A 25,982-nucleotide genomic window follows, 5' to 3' on the forward strand; every position below is an offset into this window, starting at 1 on the left:
CTTGGCTATTGCAAGTCCTTCAGATAGCAAGATAAATTTTAAAATCAGCTTGTCAATTTCTACCAGTAAATAAGTAAATAAGTAACCTGATACTTTGTGATTACATTGAATCTCAATCACTTGGAGAGAATTGACAATTTGATATTGTCTAATGATTGATGACTAGCTTTATTTAAGTCTTAATGTATTTTAATAGTTTTCAGTGGTGAGCTTTTGCATATTTTTTCTTTAGATAAATTCCTAATTATTTGATCTTGATGTGTGTATTACTGTAAATGGTATTTTAAATTATTTTCTAATTCTTTTTGTTGCTAGTGTATGGGAATATTATACTGACCTGTACCCAGCAGACTTGCCAGATTGACTTGTTAATTCTAACTGTAGATTCTTTTGGATTTTCTTGTATACTGTCAATCATCACACATGTAAATAAGGTCAGTTTTTACTTTTTACTTTCTGATCATTATACCTTTCACTTCATTTCTTTCCTAATGTACTATTGGGACCTCCAGGAAAATGTTGAATAGAAATAGTAATAGACAAAGTAGGCAGAAAAAAGCCTGGGAAGAAATTACCAGGCATTATAGCCTTTGTGTTGTATCATTGGGCCACCACTCATCACACCTAATTGACTATAATAAAATCTCGGTTGAATACGATTCTCAGTAGCTGTCTAGTTTGACTCTGATTTAACTCATAAATCCCTTCACAACATTCCCCAATAAACACTGTGCCTTGCCTGTTGGACCGTGTTTCACACACACATCTTCGTAAATTGGCTGTCTCCCAGTCCACAAGAAAATGGAAGCTGTAAATTGGAAAAGGGGCTAAGTGGTTGGGTGGTATGCGTCAGAAGGAGTAGGATTTGATGTCCATGAAAACATGCCTGCCCTCTGGTGGTAGTTCCCTGGGCCCTTGCTGGCCACGAAACACGGGGCTGGCTGGACCACAGATCTTACTGAGTGAGTCTGGATCTCAGTTTAACCGGGTTGCATTTTGACACGTATTGTTTCTCTGACATATGTGCCTTGTGGAGAAAGTGAGATCAGCCTGATGTGGAGGGAGCCGGCAGATGCAATGGGCTTAAGTTTTTGGTAGATCCTTGCCAGACAGCTTCACAGTTAAAGGTACAGCAAAACAAATTACCTGAAGTTTACCGCGCTGGTTCCCTTACTCACTTTATTCTCCCAGTCCACCGCACTCTTCACCGTCGGCAGGACTGCTGGCTGAGGAAGGTTTCCTGCCACTTCAGTGAGCCTCTGGTGCCAAAGGGCGGGAGCACACCGTGTCCTCACTGGTCTGCCTGTCTGCGCCCACCCACTGCTGGGCGGTCCTCACTTCCCCCCACTCTCTTCCTAGGCTAGCTCTTCTCTTAGCCCTTCTCACGTCCAGTTCTCTGGGACACTCATGTTCTGTCGGGCTCCTTTCAGGGTTCTTGGTTGTGGCTTCCTGCCATTGACTTCTCAAGCCTGAAGCGTGCCTTGCGGTAGTTAAGTGTAACTCCTTTGTAACCAAAACAGGAAGCTGTTCCTGCAGGAGAATCAGGTACTTTTGACCCTTTTCCTGGCTACTGTCATGAATGCATTTCTTATACTGATGAAAAATCTATTTTTCAGAAGTAACCGCTGCACTTCGTGTAACTTTCCGCTAATTCTGTGTCTTTCACTCCGTGGAGCAGTCTTCTAGTTGTTGCAGGATCTGGCCCTTAGTCTTTGCATTGGTTCTCTAGTGCTGTGTAACAAATCACGGAACTTAGCACATTAAAGCCTTTCACATTTGTCATCTCACGGGATCTGTGGGTCAGAAATTCAGGAGCAGCTTGAGCTGGCTCGTTCTGGCCCGAGACTGCTCATGACGTTATAGTCAAGCTGTCGTCCGACCGAAGGTTCGAGTCAGGGAGCGTCTGCTTCCAAGCTCACTGATGTGGTTGTGAACAGACCTCGGTGCCTGCTGACCGCTGGCCAGATCTGCAGCTCCGCACCACGCAGGCCTGTCTGGGGCTCGCGACGTGGCCGCTGGCCTCCTTGGAGAGTGTGGGATGTGGAGGGAGACACAGCCCGAGCCAGAAGCTGCTGCAATCTGTTACAATCACCACTCCTGCCACATTCTGTTGGTCACACACACCAACCTGGTGTGGCGAGAGATGGCACAGCGTGGGCTGTCAGGACCATCTGCAAGGCTGGCCTTCCCGGTGTTTTTGGTGGGGTTTTTTTATGGGTTTTTTTGCTTATTTTAAACAAGGCTTTTATACATTTCATTTCTAGTAATACAACCCCCATTTCCAAGAGTTGAAATAGTTTGTTTAGCGTTCTAAAGAAAACCTATGATTTGGGCTGTTAATGGAGAGTGGAAATGTGTGTGCTGCAGAACCAGTTAAGAACAGTGGGCCTTCCTGGGAGAAAAGCTCGGTGAGACCCACGAGCACACGAATGCCTCTTCAGCAGCAGTTCAGAGCACCTTTGTCAGCGTTCAATGAGGATTGCATTGTTTTGGGATGTGGACATAAAAAAAACTGTTAGCTGTCTTTAGTGAAACAAGGATAATTGGGAATTTTCTGTTACTGGGTTCTAGTTACCTATAAAAGTCCTCAAGCATTTTACCCTAAATCCCTTATCTTCCTTTCTGACTAGAGTCAGAACAAAAAAGAGAGTAATTTGTGAGTGTGCCTCTGAACCCAAAACCACAGACCAGATAATTTATTTGGCTGTTTATTTGTGATTGTTATTCTCCGAAGTCAGATTTTGCATTTTTGGAGCAATGCCTGTGTCTGGTGGTAAAAGGTCTTTGAACACAGTGTGACAAGTCACAATTTTAATATGATTACGGGGGCTGAACTTAAATTGCCCTACGTTTCCCTAATCTTTAAGCAGCGTAACTTTGACAGCTTCTGTTTATCCCTATGGAATTGACTATTGAAGAGGTTCAGTTCAGTGGTCGTCACAGTCTCATAAGACACTTCATTGTCAGAAGGACTTACTTCGCTGAGCTGGCATTGGCATTTGTGCTGTTGCAATCATCCATCAGACTCGGGCTGATTTCTTATCAAAGACGCAGGTCACACAGGTGGGGCTTAGAAGTTTGAATTCAGCTTTGCATTTTCAGTATTTACAGTGCTGCTTCCTCTGTTCCTGCTTACCTTTCCTGTGACTGTATTAGTGGCTCAGGACAAATAAATAAACATTTCTAATAGTCAAAGGAGCTAAGGCTAACTGTTCAGAAGTACGGACTTCAGAGCGAGTTTTAGTCCCAAGGCACCTGGCGGGCTGGTTCTGAAAGCTTTGGGGCTTGTAGGGTGCTGTTCCAGCTGGCTGGATTTTGCAAACCAAGATTATAAAAAAGTTAAATCTAGAGATAAGACTTTCTATGCTAAATCCTTTGCATTTGGAGGGATATTAGTCCAAACAGCTAAAGCAGGTGGGGTGTGTTGTTGAGATGAAAATACCATGTTGGCACGCACTGCCGATATTGTGACAACGTACTAGATACTCTTCTGACGTTTACACTGATTCACTCATTGTTCCCTCATCAGTATCAGCTGGTTTAAGAGATTTATTGGCCTGTGTAGACCAGAAAGAAGCTGCACTGCAATGAAGGAAAAACCCTCTTTATGTATGATAGGAGCCAAACGTTTGTTATTTAAATTCTGTTTTGGGACAGCAAAATCAAATACTGTCAAAAAAATTTAAAAGTCATTGTTCCATTTAACAAATCATACAGGAAGATTCAGTGGCCTTTGGGTGTTGTTGTCATAGATTATCCAAACCAGCCTTTTAAGTTACCAGATACTAAAAACAATACTTACTTTTTTTAATATTACAAATGGTCTCTGCATTTTAACTACTAATGAAAACAATTCTCCAAGACTATTTCCTGACTCTAATACAGGAAATGAGGTGTATTAATGCAGAAAACCCACTGGAGACAGGGGTGCAAGCTCCTGTGTGTGGTACAAAGTTAGGATCCTGTGTATTGGACTCTTGTATAATACTGATTCATTTAATCAGTGAGTCAGCTAGCATTTACTGAGCACCTACTGTATGCTGACTTCTGGATTGGATTCTGGGAATCATAGAAGAGAACTACCAGCAAGTAGGTATGTTATCCATTGGGGGAGGTAGATACATAAAAACAGATAATTTTTAGGTGTGAGATAAATGCTGGGTTTTAAAGTGCTGTGTAGGCACTGAATTGATCATTGAAAGCTTCATTTTATTTATTATAGAATTGTAAATTTCTTAAATGGCTTTTTAGTAAATGGAGACAAAGTGGTAATTTGCTTACATCTCAAAATTAATTTTAATGGATAAATGAATGGAAAAAAAGTTTTCCAAGCACTCTTTTTTGATATTCTTTATTTTCATCAATAGGTAACTATTACTAAAATTCAGAAATAGTTCACAATCATAATTTCCATCTATATCGCAATAATTACTGTGTAGTAAAATGCTTAGTAGGTAAACTTGAAAGAAATTGTATTTGGTAATATTAAGTTTATTTTATCATCCCCAAAATAATGAACATATTGGCAGAAAGGACTTAAAAGACTTTCTCGCTAGCATGAAGGTTTTTCTGGGCATTTGATATTTGATCCACACATATTTCTCCATTACAGCTGGTTCCTTTAATAAAAAAAAAAAAAAAAGATTGAAAATATGCAGGCACAAATGTCTTGCCGCCGTGGTCAGTAACTTGAATCTCAGTTGCATTTAGCACACTTTCTCTGGCTGGGAGCATGGTTTTCTGGAAAAGACTAACATGCAACTGACAGCACAAATTATATGGTTGGAAACATTCAGGTTTTTCTGATTTGTTTTTAAAATACTTTGTTTTCCCCTTTCTGCCTTCCTAAGAGAAGGTTCTCAGATGCATTGTATCCATAGTCAGTTTAACTCAGAGGTAGAAACAACAAAACCACTTACAATCTTAGCATCTCAGCTCACTTTTTAAAGTAGACTCAGTTTAGGGGGAATAAAAAATCTCCGTCATTTTTATAACTGCACCTATACAGATCTCATCGCGCCTAAACAGGGTCTGGATCCACATATACACCCATGTGTGTTCAAGAATAACGTGTGAACATGATCCTTCATTGGTTCACACACAACCTCGGCCTGCAGCTGTTACTATACCTCGTGCACAGTGCTCACAAGTACAGTTCAGCAAAACAACCTGTGTCATTTTGCTCCTACTGCAGAATTCAGGAGCCCAGTGTGGTTGGATTCAACTTGCAAAAAATTTTTAAATTATTCAGTAATACTTTTTGTTACATAAGTAATTTTACTGCTTAAAAATATTTGCTTGACAAAAATCAGCATTATTAAAAACTGAGTAATTTTTTGGCAAGTCAACTTAATAAGTATTTTGATGATTTGTCCACAGATGTTACTAAGCTTGAAGAATTAAATAACCCCAATTCTTATTACAGTAAATAGTTTAATTCTTGTTACGGATCAAGAATCGGGGCCCGGTTTCTTACCCAAGATTGTGCTCCATGAATGTTAGTTGAGTTACGGGCTGGTGGTGGTATCGTTCTGCCTAAAAGGCATTCCAGAATGAGGCGCAGCTACACCTGGAAAGGAAAGTCGGCACTCTATTGTCGTGGGTCTTGAATGCAACTCTTAGAAGTTAGGAATTTGCTTAATTTGTGAAGAAAAACTAGTGAAGAAATTTAGGTCTAGAAGCGTGTAATGACACCAGTGATTTAGAAAAACTCATTTACAAATAGTGAATAAAACGGATAGTGGGAAAGCTAGATAGAGAACTCAAATTAGTAGGCTGTTGTGATAATTCAGGCATAAAGGATAATTGTCATTTATAAACTTCCTGGAATGTGCTTCCTGAAATGCCTAAAATGTTCTAAGCATTTTACATATTTACTCATTTAATCCTCTAACGACCCAACACCCTATAAGGTGTTGTTTTTAGGCACAGAGGTTGTCACGTTCCCAAGACTCACAGCTAGTTCATGTCAGTCAGGATTCTAACCTGGGCACACTGGCTCCGAATCTAAACTCGGTGGTTATGTTATGCTTCGTTATTCCTGTATATCCTATATCCATCACAACTCTGTGAAGTGTAGATGCTGTTTCTGTCATTTCAGATGAGGAAGTGAAAGCTTAAAGAGATTAGGGAAGTGAACATTCCAAAAAGGAAGTTCAGAAAGCAATTCCATTTACAGTAGCATCTGAGAGAATTAAATACTTAAGATTAAATCTCACCAAGGAGGTGAAAGACGTGTATGCTGGAAACGACAAAACATTGCCGGGAAAAAATTTAAAAAGTAAATGGAAAGATATGTGTTCAGGGATAGGAAGACTTAACGTTGTTAAGATCGACACAGTCAATGCAATCTCTTCCAGAGAAATGGAAAAGCCAGTCTTCAGATTCACATGGAACTGGAACGGGCCCCAAATATCCAAAACCATCTTAAAAAAGAACAAACTGGAGAACCCACACCTCCTGACTTTGAACTTTCTACAAAGCTTCAGTAATTCAGACAGCATGGTGCTGGAACAAGGACAGTCAGATACATCAGTGGAATAGAAAGGACAGAAATAAAGGCTAATGTATGGTCAAGTGACTTTTAACCAGGATGCCAAGACCGTTCAGTGGGGAAAGGAAAGTCTTTTTAACAAATGGTGCTGGGAAAACTGGACACCCACATGCAAAGTATCAAGTTGGACCCTTATACTACCATATACAAAAATTCACTGAGAACTGATCAATGACCTAAGCTTAAGAGATAAAATTATAAAACTCTTAGAATAAAATATGAGGGAAGATCTTCATGACATTTGATTTGGCAATGACTTCATGGATATGACACCAAAAGCATAGACAACAAAAAAGAAACTAGATAAATTGGACTTCCATCAAAATTAGAAACGTTTACCCCAATAAACTTTAATTTAAAAAAATAAAAATAAATAATCGAAAAAAGTAAAAATTAAAAACTTTTGTGTAACAAGACTATCAAGAAAGTGAAAAATAACCTACAGAATGGGAGAAAAAAACTTGCAAATCGTACAGCTGATAAGAGATTGATATCAGAAAAAAACAACTCAATTCAAAAATGAACAAAGGACTTGAATGCACATTTCTCCAAAGAAGATAGACAAATGGCCAAAAAGTACATGGAAGGATGGTTAACATCATTAGTCCTTAAATAAATACAAATGAAAACCACAATGAGATATTACTTCACACCTAGTACCAATGGCTATAATAAAAAAAAAAAAAGTGGAAAATAACAAGTATTGGTGATGATGTGGAGAAATTGAAACACTCGTGTATTGCTGGTGGGAATGTAAAATGGCACATCTCCTGTAAAAAACAACTCATCGGTTCACCAAAAAATGAAACCTAGAACCACCAGATACCCAGCAGAGTCGAAAGCAGGGACCCAAACAGACAGCAGTGCTCATGGCAGCTTTTCTAGACTGGAGTTGAGGTTGGGACAACAGGTGCCCTTGGCTGGGTGGGAGGCAGGAGTCCTGTGCTGTCTGCTCTGCCCTGGGCTTCCGGCAGTTGGTTTAACCTCCCCAGGTCTCAGTATTTTTTAGTGTAAAATGGACGGTTGGACCAGGTCTTTGACTTTCTGCCCACTTTTTAAAATTTTGTATGTCATGGTTCTAGCCTATGCTTCTTGAATTCCTGGTCCTTCCTGTACTGCGCTGAGCCTCAGAATGAGACCTAGGCATTTCCAGGGAACTGCTTCCCTGGATAGTGTGTTAGTGTGACAGAAACAAGGAGTATTCGTTTCTGTTGGAGCGTTAACCCCGTTCTGGCCTGGTTTGATCTCTGGCTGGTATGCGTGCACACCCCGTCCTTTCCTCCTCCCTCACTGCCCCGCAGGCAGTAAAAATCTGCTCTTTGTGAAAATGAATGCTTTTTTTCATAATCTTGAGGAGTTTCTCTTATCCCCATACCACAAAACACAGCTTTTGAAAGCCCGAGACTGGGCTTGACGTCGTGGTGTGTGCTTCAAGTTAGCAGTGCACAGACAATAGTAAGTGGTAACTCACCTTTCCTGTCTTGAGTGTAATGATTACAGGGGACCCGGGGCTGTCCGTGCGGAGGCGGAGTTTTGTTCTGCCACGTTCTGGGCAACTGTCGGTGTTGGTCGCCTTTTTGTGTTCCTGGCCTGCGCTATTTCCAGGGGTTGGATCACCTCTCAGGAGACGCCATTTGTTGCAAGATTTATTCGAAAAGCAAGAAACTTTTTTTTTTTTTTTAACAGAAAGCTGCTGGAGTTTTCTAAGACACGACATCCTTCCATCCTTCCCCCTTTCCTCCCCTCTTCACAGCTTTCTGTCTCCCTTCTTGCCACGGTGACTGTGGCTGTGGGGCCTGCTTCCATTGAAACCGTGTTCCTCTGGCAGAGGGAAAGGGGGTGGAAAGGAACACTTGCTCGTGCCCAGGGACAGTTGCTTTGGGAAGCCTGATCCTCCCTCCTGAGGAGTTTGGGGCTATAGAATGTCCTTCCCTAATTGTAGTGATGCCCTCACCCCAGTCTGGCCGAGCGGCCCACCCGGGGCACGCCCACGGCTCCCGCTTGCTCCACCAGCAGCCTGTGCTGCTGTCATCCCCTTGGTGACACCCTCCCCATCCTGTCTGCCTCCTGAATTAGACGCGAAGCAGGCCAATAATACCGAGGAAAGAGCTGGGAGGTACCTCGGGCAGAGGAAACCAGCTGACACACACCTGAGCTCCCTCCCATTTTCGGAACAATTTCGTTTTCTTTTCAGTGAAGAAATAGTTGAAGAGTGGGGTTGAGCTAGCTTATTCTACTCATTTTATTTTTGCATGGCCTTTCTTTTCAACCTCTATTTAGTCGCACTTTATTACTTTTAAGAATACACTTCAAAATTGTAAAGAAAATTTTACTACACGAATAATAGTAATATGTGTTATAGGGCAGCGTCTTGATTCCTGACACCTTTTTCTTTTTTCTTACATTCATTTCATTTCTGTGACTCGCAGCAGTGGTGTGACTGTGGACAAGGCCCTGTCTGTGGGGTTCTGGGTGGAACGAGGTGGTAGAGAGCAGTTTATTCTCTTCTAATGAAAGGGGCTGTGAGGTAAGACACGTGAGTCTTAGAAGTGTATTAAGTATTCGTCTAAATGCTAGTTCCTCTCATCTCCACATAGGAAAGATTTAAGCATTCCTAAATTCTCCCAGCTCCTCTCAGCATACTATAATCATTGTGGTTTTACTGATTCAAAAAGCAGATATGAAGGACGGTGACTTTTTTCAAGGCCGACTAAGAAGCCAGAGCCAGAATGGGAGACTATGGTTTACTGGCTATTTCATTCTGTAATCTTAATCTCCTAACTCGGGGAGTAACTTCTGTAAACATTTTAGATTATATCATTACATTCATTCTTATATATATTTATAGTATATTAGCAAAACTCATGCCATGTGAAATTTTATACCCTCCTCTTTCCTCAATTTGACGTTATTTCAAAAGAATTTTCTGACATTACTTGGAAACACTTGGGAAACAGTGTTAGAGCCTGTATTTTATCAGGTGGCTGTACCAAAGTTTGCTTCACCATATTCCTGATGTTGAGATTTACATCGGATCGGACGTTTGCTATTACACATAGTAGGACCTACACATAGTAGGACCACGATGAGTGGCTGTGTTGTTGGCTCCATTGTCCCAACAACAGTTGTCCTCAAGGACACCTGCCTGCAAAATAGAATCACTGGGTCTGAGATTGTGAATATTTGGGAGGCTTTCAGTATATTGACAAATGGCTTTCCTAAAAGACTGAACCAATTTATATTTCCATAAGCAACAGTGTTTCAGACAGTCTCGTTAACATTGATCTTTGTTGTTTCTTAAACTTGTTTACTAGTTACTTTATTTTGGTAACCAGAAAATGGTATCCTGCTTTTAATTAAATTTCACTTCTTGGTGAAATTAATCATTTTTTTATGTGACATCTAATCATTTGTTAAGAACCACTGTTGTAGCCCCAGAGAAGGACAGGGAAGACGAAAATGTTGCGATTCCAGTAGGAAGATTTGTGGGACAGGGTCCATGTTATATTGAGAAATCGAACTTTTTAAATTGTTTTTGTTCGCCTAGCCTGGAAAAGTCCATCTTGTTAGAATGTTACGGTGTGGGGAAGGCCAGCAGTGAGTCCTGGGGACTCTGGCTCTGTCCCCTCTCAGTGCTGATCCCTTCTGGCCAGGGAGCGCATGGCACCAGAGCTGAGCAGCGCTGGAAAGCTCATGCACGCGAGTCAGAAGGTGCAGCTGTAACCTGGGCCTCGTTCTTGAGTGGCATCTTTGTGAGATGATGTTTTACTTGTTTGTTGTTTTAATGAGGAATCAAAGTGTGGATTCCATGAAAATCTAGTATTTCCTTACTCTCACTTTCCATTACACAAGGTCCAATGGCTGACTCTTAAAATCCAATGCTAGCCTGTCTTTCCTGATCAGCTGGCACCATTTCTGACTTAAGCTTGACTTCTCTGGGCTTGTGTTCTAATGATGGAACCCCTTGAAGCACAGATGAGTTCTAAGTTTATTGAAGTTTTCCTAACACAGCTGCTGCGCCTACAGCCTGAAGTAAGTTGCCATCTTTTACGTGCTGAGGTCTCCTTGCATTAGAAGTGGCCCGCCCCGACCCCTCCCTCAGTGCTCAGAGCACCGAGCTCACTACTCCACTGGCAAAGGGCTGCATGCCTGAAGCGTCGGTTACGTAAGTGGGGTTGGCTCTCACCCGTCCTGCCTGACTCCCTCCTGTGACAGTGGAAGCCAGGCCGGCAACAGAAAAGCCCATCACACAGCACAACAGGCTAGAGAAACGCACAGCCGCCGGCGTCGGCTGAAGTTTCAGAGGCTTCGTCTCTAGGCTGCAGTAACCTTACACAGATAGTGCCTTTCTGTCCGTGCGTTAATTTTAATGAAGCGGTAACACCTGCCTTCTGTTCTGCTCGGGATCTACAGGTAGCTGAACTGTCATCTGAGGGCCTTCCCACCCTTGGGCACCAACATTGCTTAGATACGTTGCAAACAGAAAATCTCCCACTTCCACAAGCTATTGAGTGACCCAGGAATTGCTAGATTTTGTGAAACAGACAAAGCACTCTAAGAAGTTGGAAAGATCAAGTGACATTGCAGAGAGAGGACTGTGAGAATATGTGTAACTCAGGGTCTGCACTTAGGATGCAGTATGACGCTGCCCTTCGCAGTCTGTAAAGGATTTTCTCTCTCCCTCTCACAGGAGTTCTGCAGAGACACGGGTGGTGAGGGGTGGAATGCTCTGGATACGGTCAGAGAGCCAGCAAGCGGCAGGAAACCTGAACCGCGTTCCGTTTCTCTCCTATCAGTCACGTGACTCAGTCTTGTGAGGAGCCCCATGGGCCCAGAGGAGAGGAGGCTGACCTTCACCTGAAGGTCACCCCGAGGCTGTCATACCTGGAGGTCACTCAGGCACAGTCCAGGATGTCTCCAGTTACCTCTGCAGTCTACAGTGAGGGTCTGATATTATTAAACATATTCAGTAATCGCTTCAGGAAGGAAAGGAGTTAGTGAGAAACAGTTCTTTTAACTTCATGAGCTATAAGAATGGGAGAATCGTAGCAAAACAAAAATATTTAGATATACAATGTTAGGTGACTTTATAATTATTATATGTTGTATATATATAGTAAACATTTCCAGAAGGAAAGCTGTGTGTAAAAGGGTAATAAAGATAGTATTTTAAAACATTTCATGAAATAGTACAAGAACTAGGAGAATTATGGCGAAATTAAAAGAAAAAAGCTAGGAATGAGGAAGAATAGAGCCAAATATTTCCTACATTTTTGAAGCCTCTACTCTACTCATTTTAGATTTCTGTCTCCCGACTTAAGTAACATTTCTCTTTACTCAAACTGGAATTACAAATACCCTCAGGAAACGTGGTCTTCTCGGTCAGTTGGTTCCTGCTCCCCGCATGTCGGGGCTCAAACCCACACGAGTCAGTGCTTAGACAAGTTGTCCCCAACCGACGCGCTTAGGCAGGTAAGGAAATAGTCCCTTATGACAGGGATTTCCTCTTCCCAGCCTGGCACTGCCAGTTATATTTATTTTAATTGGAAAATGATAATCTTAGAGTTGAGCTGTATGATTACAAAAGCGGTCTCGCTTATATGGGTCCTACCAGGAAACACGACATCTGATGGGACCCCTCTGAAGAGGGAATTTAAAAGCTTGGGTTCCGTGGCTCTCACCGAATTGTACAGGTAGTCTACTGCATTTGACGCTGGACATCTGGCCTCTACAGGCCATTAGTTGACGAGTGCCAGGCATTGATCTTGGCTAAAGAATATAATGGTTAAAAAGAAAACAGCAAGGTCACTACCCTCCTGGAGTGAAAGTAAGAGAACAGGCAGGGCATGATGTCACCTCACGGGTCTCTTGAAAGACTAACTCTTCTGCCCGAGCCCCAGGTGCATGGGCGAGGGTTTGTGCCTTATAAATGCGTAAAGGTGACTGGACTGCTGGTGTCAGGGGTGCTCTGTGGGATGTCCACTGCTAATGAATTCCAAAACCTGCCAGTCCCTGGGAATTCCTAATGTTTTCTCTCTCAGGTTGCAGAGAACACGTCTTAGAAGACACAAAGGCTGAATCGATCGGGGACACCGCTGACTTGGCTCTGCCACCGGAAATGCCAATCCTGATTGATTTCCACGCTCTGAAGGACATCCTTGGGCCCCCAATGTACGAAATGGAGGTACTCATTCTCATGTTTATGTTGGTGCACACCAGTTTCCTCTGGGGGCTGCTTAATAGATTGGGGAAGAAGTGGAAGTGGGTGTTTTAGCATCTGGAGTTTGTCTTACAGTTGGAAACCTGCTTTCTCTGTACTGAATTTTAGTGCTTACTATGGTAATGCGGCTTCTCAGAGCCCGAGACCCTGGCCATGGCCTCTCAGAGTCGCAGTGTGAGCTTCCTCTGCCATCTGGTCCCCGTGTCAGACAGTGTCTCGGACTTTCTTCCCCATTCTGCATGCCTCGTGTATGTGCTCTACTTAAGGGTTTCTCTGTGCTATCAAAGGCGTGGGGGAAGGAAGTAGGGAAACAATCTCGCACAACATACCTGAAAAGGGGAGCCTCACTGCAGCTTCAGACCGCTCTAGTGCAGGTCCAGGTGGCGTCCTCCAGCAATCCATTGTCTCATTGTCAGTACTTCCTTTCAGTTAAGGCCACGGACAGGTCTAGCCCTGTGGCCACCTGTCTTCCTCCAGGACTGAGTTAAGGCAGCTGGATGGAAACAAGTGTTTGAATCTGACTGCTGAGGCGTTTTGATAATTTTATAGGATGCTTCTGTGAGCTTTTATTTACAGGTTAGTTACTAGACAAAATGGTTTCATACTTCTGATGGATCACATGTGGGGAATGAAGGAAACGGCAGTGAAAAGGGATCTCCAGGGTTCTGGCTAGAGAGACAGGACGTCTGTGTGGCACTGCCATTCACTGAGATTGGAAAGACTAGTGGGGGTGGTGAAAAGGCAATGGAAAGCTCCATTTTGAACATAAGTCTGCAAAACCTGTGAGGCATCTGAGTGGGTACCCTTGGACGTGCAGATCACTGCTCAGAGGAGAGATCCTCTGAGTAGAGATAAAAATCACAAGAGTTGTCAGAAAATAGAGGATCAAGTCCCAGAATGTTGAGTTCACCCAAGGAAAAGTACGTGTAGAGAAGAGCAGACAGAGCAGACTCAGGAACAGCAACCAGGTAAGGGGAAGGCTGCTGTGCTCCAGGAGGAGGGAACGGCAGTGCTGTCTGTTGGATTTGAGAGCGTGGAGGTTGTCGGTGGCCTCGAAAGTGGGGGTTCGCAGTGGGTGGTGGGGAGGGTAGTAGACTCAGGAGTGTCAAAGAGAGAATGGGAGCTGGGGAAATCAAATTAATGAGTAGGCAACTGGCTTCTGAAGTTTGCTGTGATGACAGCGAGAAATGAGGCAGCTGGAAGGGAGCGTGGAGGTCAGCGGCAGAGTGCTTCGTGAGAATAATCCAGAAGGGAGCAGGACTGATGTGCCTGGAGGGGCGTGTCCCCAAGTCTTCGGGAAGTGAGACGGGGTGAGATCCAAAGTGTGAGGGAGAAAGTGGTCTGCGCGAGGCTGCCCGCTGCGTGTACTGAAGCCGGGCGCAAACATGGGTTCTTCCCAAGGGAATGACTGTAACGATGGGTCAGAGGTGTTTCTCGTTGCCCAGAGAGAAGGAAGCGAGGCCAGGGCTGCGCTGTAATGAGAAGCTGGTAGAACTGATGGTCTTGAGTACAGGTGAGCGTGAAGGATCAGAACGCGAAGGTCGGGGAGCGGGTGTTGGACGTGCAGGTCTCCCAGGAGGTGCGGTACCCCTTGCTGGCAAGGACCCGGAAGAGGCCAGGTTCAGGTGAGGAAGCTGCCGTTGGAGTTAGGAGGGGGTTAGGGGGCTTATTGGCCGCAGAGACCCAGGGCAGTGCTGAGGGCGGAGCTGTGTGTGAGGGAGACGCAGCCGCAGCCGCAGCCGGCTCCCCAGGGCCCGGCTCGGGAAGGGAGGCGGGATGGGCCCTGAGAGCAGCAAGGCAGCTTCCTCACAGGGTGACCACGTGGCTGTTTGCAGATGGCTGTACAATTGGGGGGTTCAGGGACACAAAGCTCCCCCACTGTGCCTGCTGCGTGCTACAGAATGCACATACATTGGTTCCTGCAACCACCAGACTCCCTAAAAAGAAACAGAGCTACTGCTCCCAATCACCAAAAAAGAAATCCCTGCTGTTTTTAGAATCCTGCTTCTGTGCCTGCGCTGAACGACCTTCCACCAGCCTCGGTGCTCTGTACTTTCATGACGGGTCTGCAAAAATGCATTGGTACCAAAAGTGTTCCTGACCTTGAGAATGACAGTGAGGAAGAAAGGTGATAGGCACACTTGTATTAAAGAATTACATCCCCTTAGAGTTCTGTAAACTGCTTGAAAAATGACTTCTAGGAGTGTAGTCTAAATTTCAAATTCAGGAATAGTATCTTAAGTTGCCTTTTCAAATACAGTCAAGTTTCCTAAGGAAACAAGACCAGCCAGATACACTTTTTTAAAAATACAGTAAAATGAAAGCTCTCCCTGCAGGCTGAGAGGAAGAGCGGGTACATTGCAGGCCTCTGGGTTCAGGCCAGGTGTGGGCACAGTGACGCGTCACTGACTGATCTGCTCAGTTATGCGGTGGCCGTTGGCAGTGGTCAACTCAGTGACAATCACTTTTATTGATTACACGAACATCTTTGGGGAGGAATGAGAATCTTGTCACTTCCATTTTCATCCTAGTGAGGCCTCCACGTCGTTACATACATATCCTAGCGTCCCAGTCTTGCAGTTGACAAAAAAAAAAAAAAAAGTTGCTGTTTATCTCTGGTGACAGTCTTAAACTCACAGATGGTAACTGTAGTGACACAAACAGAATAAGTAAGCTCCAGGCTTTCCAGGATACCATTAACTTTCAGCCTCTAAACCAGCCATCCAGCCACAAGTGCCTACATCCTGTGCAGCCTGCTCATCCCAGGATTGTCACCTGAGTATGCTTCGCTCTGTATTGGCTTCTGACAGTGGTATGTGCTTATCTGGAGGTCACTGCCCTTGTAAGAGAAGAATAATAATAGAGGGAAAGGAGGCCAAACGTGCAGATTTTAAAGGCATCCTGAACAGAGCACACTGAGGTGAACCACAGGAGATCCCAGTCAGGATACTGGCCTTTGAGACAGAAAACCAGGCACCAGAAATGGGCGGGCCATGGACACGCACAAGCTGCCCAACAGAACCACGGCCATAAATGCCCCTGCAGCCCCTGCGTTTCAGCAAGCTGTGCCCGCGCCCCGTGGGATGGCAGAGATGTGCATGCTTGGTCTGGCCAGGACCCCACCACAAGCTCGGTGGGCCAAGACAAGGCCCCGCCGGGAGGGTCTGAAAGCAGCGGCGCTTAACAGTGCCAGGATCAGCCCGGACGGGCTGTTGAGTGCTGCTGCAAGAGGGCAGGGCGGACCCAGCACCTCTCCAGGGAAACGTTACCTGACATCCCCTTCTTTAAATGCCACTAAAACAAATTCACAACTAGAAAAACCAAATATTCATGAATTCAAGGCTTAGGATCTCAGCACAAAGACTAAAGAAGTTGGCAGATGGGTGGCTGCTGTGGTGACAGCCCTGGCAGGAGCGTAAAAAGTGCTGCATGAGCTGTAAAGGGGACTAATTTACAGTGTCAACATCACTGCAGAACCAGCCTGCACACACAGCACAGCCAGCTGACAGCCCGGGCTTCGTGCTTGGCGTGGAACCATTCTTGTCCTGGAAAGACCAGTGTCATTCACATCTTCAGTCCTTGGCCCCTGCTGGCCTCTTACGGTGGCTTCCTGGCCCTTCTCCGCCCAGAACTGCTCAGCCTCTCCTCTGACCCGTGCCTCCTCAGGGCTCTGGAGATACTCTGTTGTCGTACTCCCCGGGCGGGAGTGTAACCGCCTCTCTCTCATGTCCTGGAGCCTCTGGCGTCCTGGAGCTGTTCCCTCTCGTACCCCTGGATCTATGACATGTGATGGAGCTGGCTCCATCTGGCGGAGCCCTGCTGAAGGTCCTGCTCTTGGTCCCTCTGCCGGGGCTGCACTAGTGCAGAACAGGTTAAAAACACCAAGTGTTGGTCAAGGCTTGGAAGGGACACACAGAATTGTACGTCCTTACTACTGCAGTCAAACGTCACTTTTTTGAATCAGTCATAAGGGAAGAACGGTCTGCAGTTGGCAGTGATTAAACATTCAGGTGCGTCTCAAATACCGCTGTCACTGAAGTGTTGATGAGACATCATCTGGTATTAATTAGGTTTTCGTTAAATATTTTAAACACTTTTCTTGGTCTGCGTATTTACATGATAAGAATGTTTTGAACAAGATTTAGTTAACAGGTGAGGAAACTGAAGTGTAGGAATATACCAGTGGGAAATTGAGCAACAAAAACAAACTTGAGATGCTGACGTGCCACTTGGCTGTCATGGGAAACATCTGAGCGTCAAGCCTGGGCCTGTCCTGACGCATGGAACCCTTGACCCCACCAAGCAGTTGTGGAATTAGACACCGATAGAAGTACGAGTAGATAAACAGTTTTGAAATGATTGTGTTGGATCCTTTACTGAGGAAGGCTGTAAAATAGTGTTCTGTGCAAAGGGGTTAAATGCAGACGGCTGGAAACGGCGAGGAAGGAGCGTGTGTCTTCTCCTTGAAAGTCATGTTTACTGGCATTCTGGTCGCTTCTGAGGGGACAGTGCATGGAAACCCAGTACTTGTTTGTTTCAGAACATGTGCCCTTGAAGAGTATGACTCCAAGTCGAGTTTAAGCTTCCTTCCTTCTTCGGTAACTCTGAGCCTTGATCAGAGTCTGGGTTTGAGAGGAACTCCACCCACGAATGTTGTTACAGATGTGTCATTAGTGACATCTCAGGTTACTATTAGAACCCTCACCATGTGGTAAAACAGGAACTTCTAAAATCCCACCCAAACTCGATGTCATTAAGGCAGAGAGATCTGACTTGATTAGATAAAACAGGCCTTGTGGACACGTAGAAATGGTTGTTTCTGTTCTCCTTTGCATGGTGATCTTCTGTGTCTCTCTCCTTGAGTAATCACGAGCGGAGGAGCGCCAGAGCAGCGGGGAGAGTCTGGTGCTCCATGTCCCTCAGCCAGCCGTGCACTGTGGCCTCCAGTCTCTGACTTGTCACATGCAGTCAGTGAGCACTCAGCTTGTAAAATACACAGCCAACCCCCCACATAGGCTGTATGTTGGCTACTCATAGCTTCATGGCTGCCACCTGTGATTTTTAGAGGACGTTTTAAAATCAGGGTTTTCACCAGGAAAGGAGTAAGTGTCAGCAGCCCGAAACTCGGGCTCCAGCCCCTGCTGCTCCTTGCTGAGGAAGTCGCCTGGCGGTGGGAACGCTTCGCGTTGGATGAGTGCTGGCTTGATGTTCTGTGCCCAGGTCCTCTGACACGACAGCTTCTATAGGATAAGAAATGCTGAGGCCACAGGGTGCAGTGAATGTTAGCGTGACGTTCTATTGTTCCTTTATGTGTTTTCATGACTTGGATGTGTTCATCTGTTTGGCTCATCGCCTAGGCTCGTGATCGCAGGTGACACATTCAGTTTGAAGTGGCACTGAGGCAGCATGTGGCCTACATACATACACACACACACACACACACGGGAAGGATCTTAGAAATCACGTGGGATTTCAGTGTCTGCGGCAGGAAGAGAAAGTAAAGATGAGCGGCACAGAAGGGAAATCGAGAGGCTTTAAAGTCTGCCTTCACCCTCGGCCTCTGGAACCAACACTTCCGAAATGTATGGTAAAAAAGAGGTTTCTACTTCCTGAAACAAATTCATGATTCCTGAAATGAACTTAGGATCTGGAGTATTTCTAAATATGCAGCCAATAAAAGTGTTTAAGTACACAGAACAGTTAGGTTTGTTCCTTGAATATTAGGAGATGTGTAATTCGATGTGGCTCTTAAGAGTCGGTTATCCGTGCATATTTTAAGGTAAAATTGCTTCGGATAAATGCCAGAGGAAGTTCAGCTTTTTCCTGGCAGAAAGCCATCCATAGTAAGTGGTAAGAGTGACTCCAAATCATGCGAGGTCATAAGCACTTGGGGTGTGGCTTCAACTTAAGCCCTGGAGGGAGAAGTGGCCCCTTGCATTTGGGTCCGTCAGCCCGGAAATGATTGCTCTTGTTGACCTGACGGATCCTTTCCTACTTGCTCTCAAGGTGTCTGAGCGCCTGAGTCAGCCCGGAGTGGCCATAGGTTTGGCTTGGACCCCCTTAGGGGGGGAAATCATGTTTGTGGAGGCAAGTCGGATGGATGGCGAAGGCCAGCTAACTCTCACTGGCCAATTGGGGGACGTCATGAAGGAGTCTGCCCACCTCGCTATTAGCTGGCTCCGCAGCAACGCAAAGAAATACCATCTGACTAATGGTGAGTGACCAGGCCCCGGGTCAGACACGGCTGGGAGCGGGCGGGAGGAGCCTTTGGGTCAGGATCTAGGTGGCATGTCCCAGTTGTGTGATGAAGATCAAGACGAGCTCTGAATGACTGGTTTACACATCTTCACTGAAGTACAAACCTTGATTTGAACCCCATGGAAATGCTAGTTCCCACGTTTGGACTGTCTGGCGAGTGCCTGAACTAGGAACTAGACACGAAGTCCAAGGCTTCGTTTTGTTTTTAATCCTACTGGGAATAGAAAGAAGCTTCTAGACCCCCGCTCTAGTTGGACTACCCATTAATATTTTGAAGGAGTCGTTTACCCAAAACATTTCATTTTTCTCTCTGGGATTTTCTTTTTTAGGAGAAAAATAAAATAGGTTTAATTTTTCTACATTAAAATCCTTTTTCCCTTTTTAAAGCTTCTGGAAATTTTGATCTTCTTGACAACACAGACATCCATCTGCACTTCCCAGCTGGAGCTGTCACTAAAGATGGACCGTCGGCTGGAGTTACCATAGTAACCTGTCTCGCCTCACTTTTTAGTGGGCGGCTGGTTCGTTCAGATGTAGCCATGACTGGTGAAATTACTCTGAGAGGTCTTGTTCTCCCAGTAAGTATGAAGAAACTTATGAGGATGGTTTTTTAATTTTTTAATTTTTAATTAACCGTACCGTTAAATTGAAATTAACAGTGGTTTGCCTTCTTCCCGTGAATTCCTTAGTTTTAAATACATATTAAATTTTTATACCTGTAACTAATTCATATTTTTAAATTATGATCAAATAAAAGAATTCCCCCTTTAAGAATTTAGACTTGCTAACGGAAAAAAGTATCAGTCTGGTCATCAGAAATACCAGTTTTTCAGGTGAAGATTTGAGGCTTTGCTCTAAGTAGCAAATTGTTAAATATCTAACATAGGTATGAAATAGGAGAGCAGCAATTTTCAAACTTTGAGCCCAGTTCTCACCTTTTGAAGTTCCTGGGAGGCCGCCTGTCCTCCTAGAGATAACTTAGATTACTATCGTTGATGGATTTATAGGAAAAAAAATGCAGTACAAATGGAAACTGTAATAAAGACTAACCATGGCTGGTTGCTAAATTTGGAAACCATTCCATCCAGATGGGGCCATATCCTAAACTACTTGTAAAAACCTGATAAAATACATAGAACTTGGGGGACCATTGAGGGCTGTAAGTCACTGGTTACCTATACCAGTCCACAACAGAATTTTGGCAGGTTCATAGCAAAATGAGAAAAAAAGGAATGTCTTTATTGTAAGAGCATCTTTATTTTCTGAGGTAATGGTGAAAGCAGATCATAGAGTCACCAATTAAGGTCACTAAAAAGGCTCTCAGTTCCCCAGTAAGTCAATAAGTCCCGTTCCAAGCCCTCATGATGCCGTTCTGTAGGTCTGTCCTCAGAAGGAACGGCTGACCTGTCTTACCCTCCTAGGGCAGGAACTGTTTCATTCCAGGTCACAGGAGTAGCTAGTACTAGGTGTGCTTTACTGACCATGAACTAACTTGTCAGTTTCCTCGGTCAGGATACAGGGAATAAATTCTCACCCTCAGAAATGAGTGGGGAGTCATCAGCCGGTAGTTCAGCTGCTTCTGCGACATCCACGTGTCCTGGTGATGAACTGGGGGGAGACAGCCTTCCCAGCAGGGATCTGGGGACACGCCGGCTCAGAGCCAGGGGGCACAGGCAGGAGCAGGAGCAGGTTGGGGGCAAAGGCTTCCCAGCCAGCAGAGGGGGTGCTGCAGTGGCCGAGAGGTGAAGCCGACCAGCGGCATCTAGGGGAGAGACCTGCTCAGGCTGGAGAGAACAGAATGCAAGAACGGGTATGACACCGGCCAGGGCTCAAAGCTGTCGTTTTAGAATGGGTCAAAGAAAACAGTCATAGGAAAACAATCTGGCAGGAGTTCTAGCAAACAGAAAACGGAATAGAACAAATTACCAAAGAAATAATGGAACGTTTCCTAGAGTTGAATGTTCTCTTCAGATTGCAAGGGCCTACACCATGTAGGAAACAGGTTTCTTCCCCGTGACTTTTCAGATCAAAGGGAAGCTTTCTCATCTGTCTCATCTGTGCGTGACACTGGATGTCCAATACCTTTAACACTCTGCAGGAAAACTATTTAAATCCAGTGTTGTATACACAGCTTTACTGTCAGTCAAGTGTGAAAGTGAAACAGGCATTCCTTGCATGTATATGCAAGGAATCCATTTATCTTACACTTTCTGAAGGTCCTTTGAAAGTGCACTTCCGCTGCATAAAGGAAAAACGTTGGAAGAGGATGGCAGTGGGGTAGGGATGGCAGCTGTGCAGGTGGCCAGAGGCTCCGAGAGGGCTGGCTCCCCGGACTGCACGTTCTAGGAGGTGTGACCGGCCGCTGTTACCTGCTGCTGCATGACACCCCACCCCAACAGTGAGCTGCGCTGTGCTGTTTCTGTAGGTGAGGGATTCCGCAGAGGCCTGGCTGGGCTCTGCCGACGACGCAGGGCTCTCTCCCCTCCCCTCGTGCCGTGAGCAGCCCAGGCCCGCCATCCGAAGGCTGACGGGGCTGGGGGCCTGCTTCCAGCACGCTTCCCTCACATGGCGGACTGATGGGTCTTGTCGGCAGGAGGCCCCAGGTCCCCACCTTAGGGCTTCTCCACAGTCAAGCAGGGCAGCTGGCTACTCCCAGGGACAGAGATCCAAGAGACATGAGGCGGAAGCGCTTACTGTTTCTCACTTACCTTGGGAGCCATAGCTGCTTCCACCACCGTTTCCTGTGAGCCACGTTCAAGGGACGGGGAGCTAGATGTCACCTTTTCAAGGGACCACTGTGGACATATTTTAAAACCACAAGAGCCCAGATCCTTTCGGGATGTTTCTTCATCCAGTGGCACAGAGGTGAGCCCCGTCCCCCCCATACAGAAGTCACCCCAGTCCCCTAAGCTAAGCTCTGTAGGGAGGAGTTGGCGCTTTTCCAGAATCAACCGACAGGCAAGATCGTTGAGTGCAGAATGGAACACAAATGTGGCCTTGGTGACATAACAAGGCATCAGGGACAGAAGAGGTGCTTCCTATCAGAAACGGGGCCTTTCCCCCCATGAAAAGGATGTACTGTAACATGATTGAAATGCAAAGAGTTTACTGTGCTTTGACCTTTTTAGAGACTTTCCTAGCTCTGGTGGAACAAAATGGAAGGTGATTTGGATGCTTTAAAATCGCCGTGTAAGACGGGCGGTCCAGGGCTGCTCTGGGCCTGAGGACAGCCGCGCCTGACGCTCTCCTCTCCCTGCAGGTGGGTGGCATCAAGGACAAAGTGCTGGCAGCACACAGAGCGGGACTGAAGACGGTCATTGTCCCCCAGAGGAACGAAAAGGACCTTGAAGAAATCCCAGGCAACGTGCGGCACGACTTACGTTTTGTCACAGCGAGCTGCCTGGATGAAGTTCTGAATGCTGCTTTTGACGGTGGCTTTACTGTGAAGACCAGACCTGGTCTCTTAAATAGCAAACTGTAGGCTCACATCTCAGCATTTCAGAATTTTAGGTCACGAAGTGCCAAGAGGTCCCGACACGGTGACTTATTCACAGCAGGGGGTGAGCAGGGTACCCCAATGATTATGTCCTAATCACAGCAGGAACGAGCCTCACTCAGGTGGCTGTGCTTACTGCAGAAATGGTAATTTAATAAATTGGTGGAAATTCAAGTCGTGCCTTGGGATCATCCCTGTCCCTGGAAAGCTGACGAGCACGGGTTCTCAGGACGGGCCCAGAACAGAAGCCTGTCCCCACAGCTTGTTCATTCTCACCCCACAGCACACCTTCCCCACCACTCGGGCGCTGGCCCAGCGGTCTGTTACTCAGCCCTCGGGGACTCGGGCGCAGTCAAGGGCGAGACCGGCACCATAGCAGACTCACCTGTAACTGCTGCTGAATCTGCAAACAGCCACTCAGAGGGGACCTGGGTAGATGAGATGAGAGCCAGGTGTTAGGCTGTGGGAGCAGAGGCTTCGCCTCAGGTGACGTCTGAGATGAGGGCAGCACGTCACTACAGGTCCCTTCTCAGGCCCAGGGAAGTAGCACTCGCATGATTTACACAGCAGAGCGGCAGGTGTTAGCACACATCACAGACACGCTCGCCCTTGGCCACCTGTCATCTTAGAAAAAGTCTGGTCCCCAGAGCCAGGCCGGGTGGTCCCTGCGCTGTTGTCCTGACCCGCCACCTCCCCGTCTAGTCTGTTTGCCTGTGCCGGTTCCCAGATCTGGTGGCTACCCCACGCCGCCTCCTGGGGTTCAGTCCAGCATACGAGAACTGTGAAGTCAGCCACGTCTGCGCACTCGCTAGCTCCGTGCACTTTTTGGCTCATAGGTCTCACCTTAAGATGCAAATCCCAGTTCCTAAATCGGTGCTCTTCTGAAGGTTAAGTTAGGGTGTAACGGGAGGCGACACTGCGCAGTTTCTAATGACTTCAGCCAGTAAGAGACTTCAGGATCTCGTATTTCAAAAGAGAAGAAGAGCTATGTGAGGACACTGAGGAATTTCTTGAATGGCTTGGGGTCTGCGCGTTATCCAAACACTGCGCAGCCCTGCGAGTCAAGTCTGACTGCTCTGGGAGACGCGTCCAGACCTGGGGCTCGGCGGCGGGAAAGGGCACAGCACATTGGCTAGCTCAGCACTGTTGCAATTTGGTCATTTCTGGTCAGTGAGCCTGCAGGGGAGGAAAAGAAACCTCATTTTTCAGCAACCAGAGGGAGCCGGTCCACACCCAAATTAGTCTTGTTCCCACCCAGCGCACTGCAGTGGCACCGACCTGTAGCCTTTCAGAGGCCTGAACAGGCAGCGTGGTGGTTGCCAGCGGCGGCCCGGGCTTGCGCACGCCTTTCTTTTCTGGAAGAGATGACAGAATGCCTGGCTGTGCATGACACCAAGTATGACCACCATTTCTCTAGCACCGGTTTTCATCTTTTATTCACTTGTCCGTTTTTATTGTGGAAAAAGAACAAAATTTACAATTTCAACCATGTTTAAGTGTATAATTCAGGGACACTGATTATATTCACAAGGTTGTGCAACCCTCACCACTATCTACGTTCCAGACTTTTTCATCATTTTAACCTGAAACTAACGGACAGTAACTCCCCACTCCTCCCTCCCCCCAAACGGTTACCAGGATCACCCACCATTTTATTTTCTCTGAACATGCACACTGCGCAGGTGAGGGCAATGAGAAAGGCTCTGGCACTGCATTCAGTCTCCAGGTTTCCATGTCGCTATCTGCACCTTTCTTGTATAATCTACATACGTGACTGCAGTACTAGTTGGTAGGTCACACACTCAATTCGCCCTATTACCGTGTTTCCCTGAAAAGAAGACCTAACCGGACCATCAGCTCTAGTGAATCTTTAGGAGCAAAACTTAATATAAGACCCGGTATTATATATTTATTATATTTTGTATTATACCTAGTCCATTAGAGCTGATTGTCTGGCTAGGTCTTCTTTTCGGGGAAACACAGTATGTCCTGACCCCACTCTAATTCCAACAGAGCAGCCACAAACTGGCCCCAGTGTAGCGTTTTGTTTTTTAATTTGGGTGACTTACCAATTCTTCCATTCAGGAAGCTGCGTGAAATAAAATTCCATTAGTAGAATCATTGCAGGTCTTCCCGGATATAAAGACCTGTGAGTTCCTGGGGGGAAAGGCAGTGGGGATGACACAGGACTAAGATTTTTGGGGAGCCAAAATATAGCCACTCATGGAAGTTTAAAGTTTGCAGAAATGTGGGCCTTAAAAAAAGTCATACATGTCAAATTAAAATTACTCAAAGCACAAGGAAAAAAAAACCATTCCCCAACAGCCTTTAACATGTAAACTGACCCATGATTTCAACTAAACAGGACAGATTCATATTTAAGAGCATAAAAGCAAAAGAGCAGAGTGCAAGTGAATCACCTATCCCTGCCATCTGCAATCCCCTGAAAGAAAACACCCAGACACCAAAAGAACGGGTGGGCATTAATAGGAGAAAGTTGAATATTGATCATAACAAAGATGATGAGGCACAAAAGACCCCAAATCTCAGATGGACCGAGAAATACGGCTATAGGGGCTGGCCCGGTGGCTCAGGCGGTTAGAGCTCCATGCTCCTGACTCGGAAGGCTGCCAGTTCGATTCCTCACATGGGCCAGTGGGCTCTCAACCACAAGGTTGCCGGTTCAATCCCTCGAGTCCCGAAAGGGATGGTGGGCTGCGCTCCCTGCAACTAGCAATGGCAACTGGACCTGGTGCTGAGCTGCGCCCTCCACAACTAAGACTGAAAGGACAACTTGAAGCTGAACGGCACCCTCCACAACTAAGATTGAAGGGACAACAACTTGACTTGGAAAAAAGCCCTGGAAGTACACACTGTTCCCCAATAATGTCCTGTTCCCCCTCCCCAATAAAATTAAAAAATTTAAAAAAGGAAGAAATATGTCTATAGATCTCAACTTCACCAAAGGCCAAGAATATTATAGAAGAAATGTCGTTAACAAATATTAAAATGTCAAAACTTATGAGCTGTCAAACACAAAATTTACTATCTTAATTTGCACAAATTCGTAAAATAATGAGGTTACAGTGAAATGGAAAATCCTTCATTTATTATGTCTACTGGAACCTCTCCAGAAAGCAATGATAAAAGTATCAACACCTTAAAAAAATTTAAAAGGACCCCAAGAATATAATCAAAAAACAGAGAAATGTATGCAGGTTATTTATAAATAGCCAAAAAAAATTTACCTGGACAAAATGGGCAGAACAAATATCCCACACATCAGGAAACTGGTTAAAATTATAGTCAGTCCTCACAAATCTACCCAAAATGGAGTTTTTCCAAGATTATTAAAAGTGCTGAAATGCTTAAATGTGTGGGGATGTGAGGGGATTACATAATTATATGATCCAAGATTACATAATTTCAAAATAAATGTGAAAACATGTAAATAC

The 25,982-nt window shown here is 45.5% G+C and overlaps 1 protein-coding gene across 1 annotated transcript in view; it reads left to right on the forward strand.

The window, feature by feature from the left end:
* The window catches only part of LONP2 (lon peptidase 2, peroxisomal), a 63,300-nt gene extending 40,599 nt beyond the window's left edge, over nt 1–22,701 (forward strand). Inside the window, exons 12-15 of the mRNA XM_033129134.1 lie at nt 12,595–12,737; nt 18,780–18,987; nt 19,419–19,609; nt 22,291–22,701. Coding sequence (XP_032985025.1) covers nt 12,595–12,737; nt 18,780–18,987; nt 19,419–19,609; nt 22,291–22,512 — 764 coding nt within the window. The 3' untranslated portion in view covers nt 22,513–22,701. The remainder of the gene's footprint in view (nt 1–12,594; nt 12,738–18,779; nt 18,988–19,418; nt 19,610–22,290) is intronic.
* The last annotated feature ends 3,281 nt before the right edge of the window (nt 22,702–25,982 follow it).

This window comes from Rhinolophus ferrumequinum, chromosome 15 (assembly GCF_004115265.2).
Source record: "Rhinolophus ferrumequinum isolate MPI-CBG mRhiFer1 chromosome 15, mRhiFer1_v1.p, whole genome shotgun sequence".
In the NCBI taxonomy this organism is placed as follows: Eukaryota; Metazoa; Chordata; class Mammalia; order Chiroptera; family Rhinolophidae; genus Rhinolophus; species Rhinolophus ferrumequinum.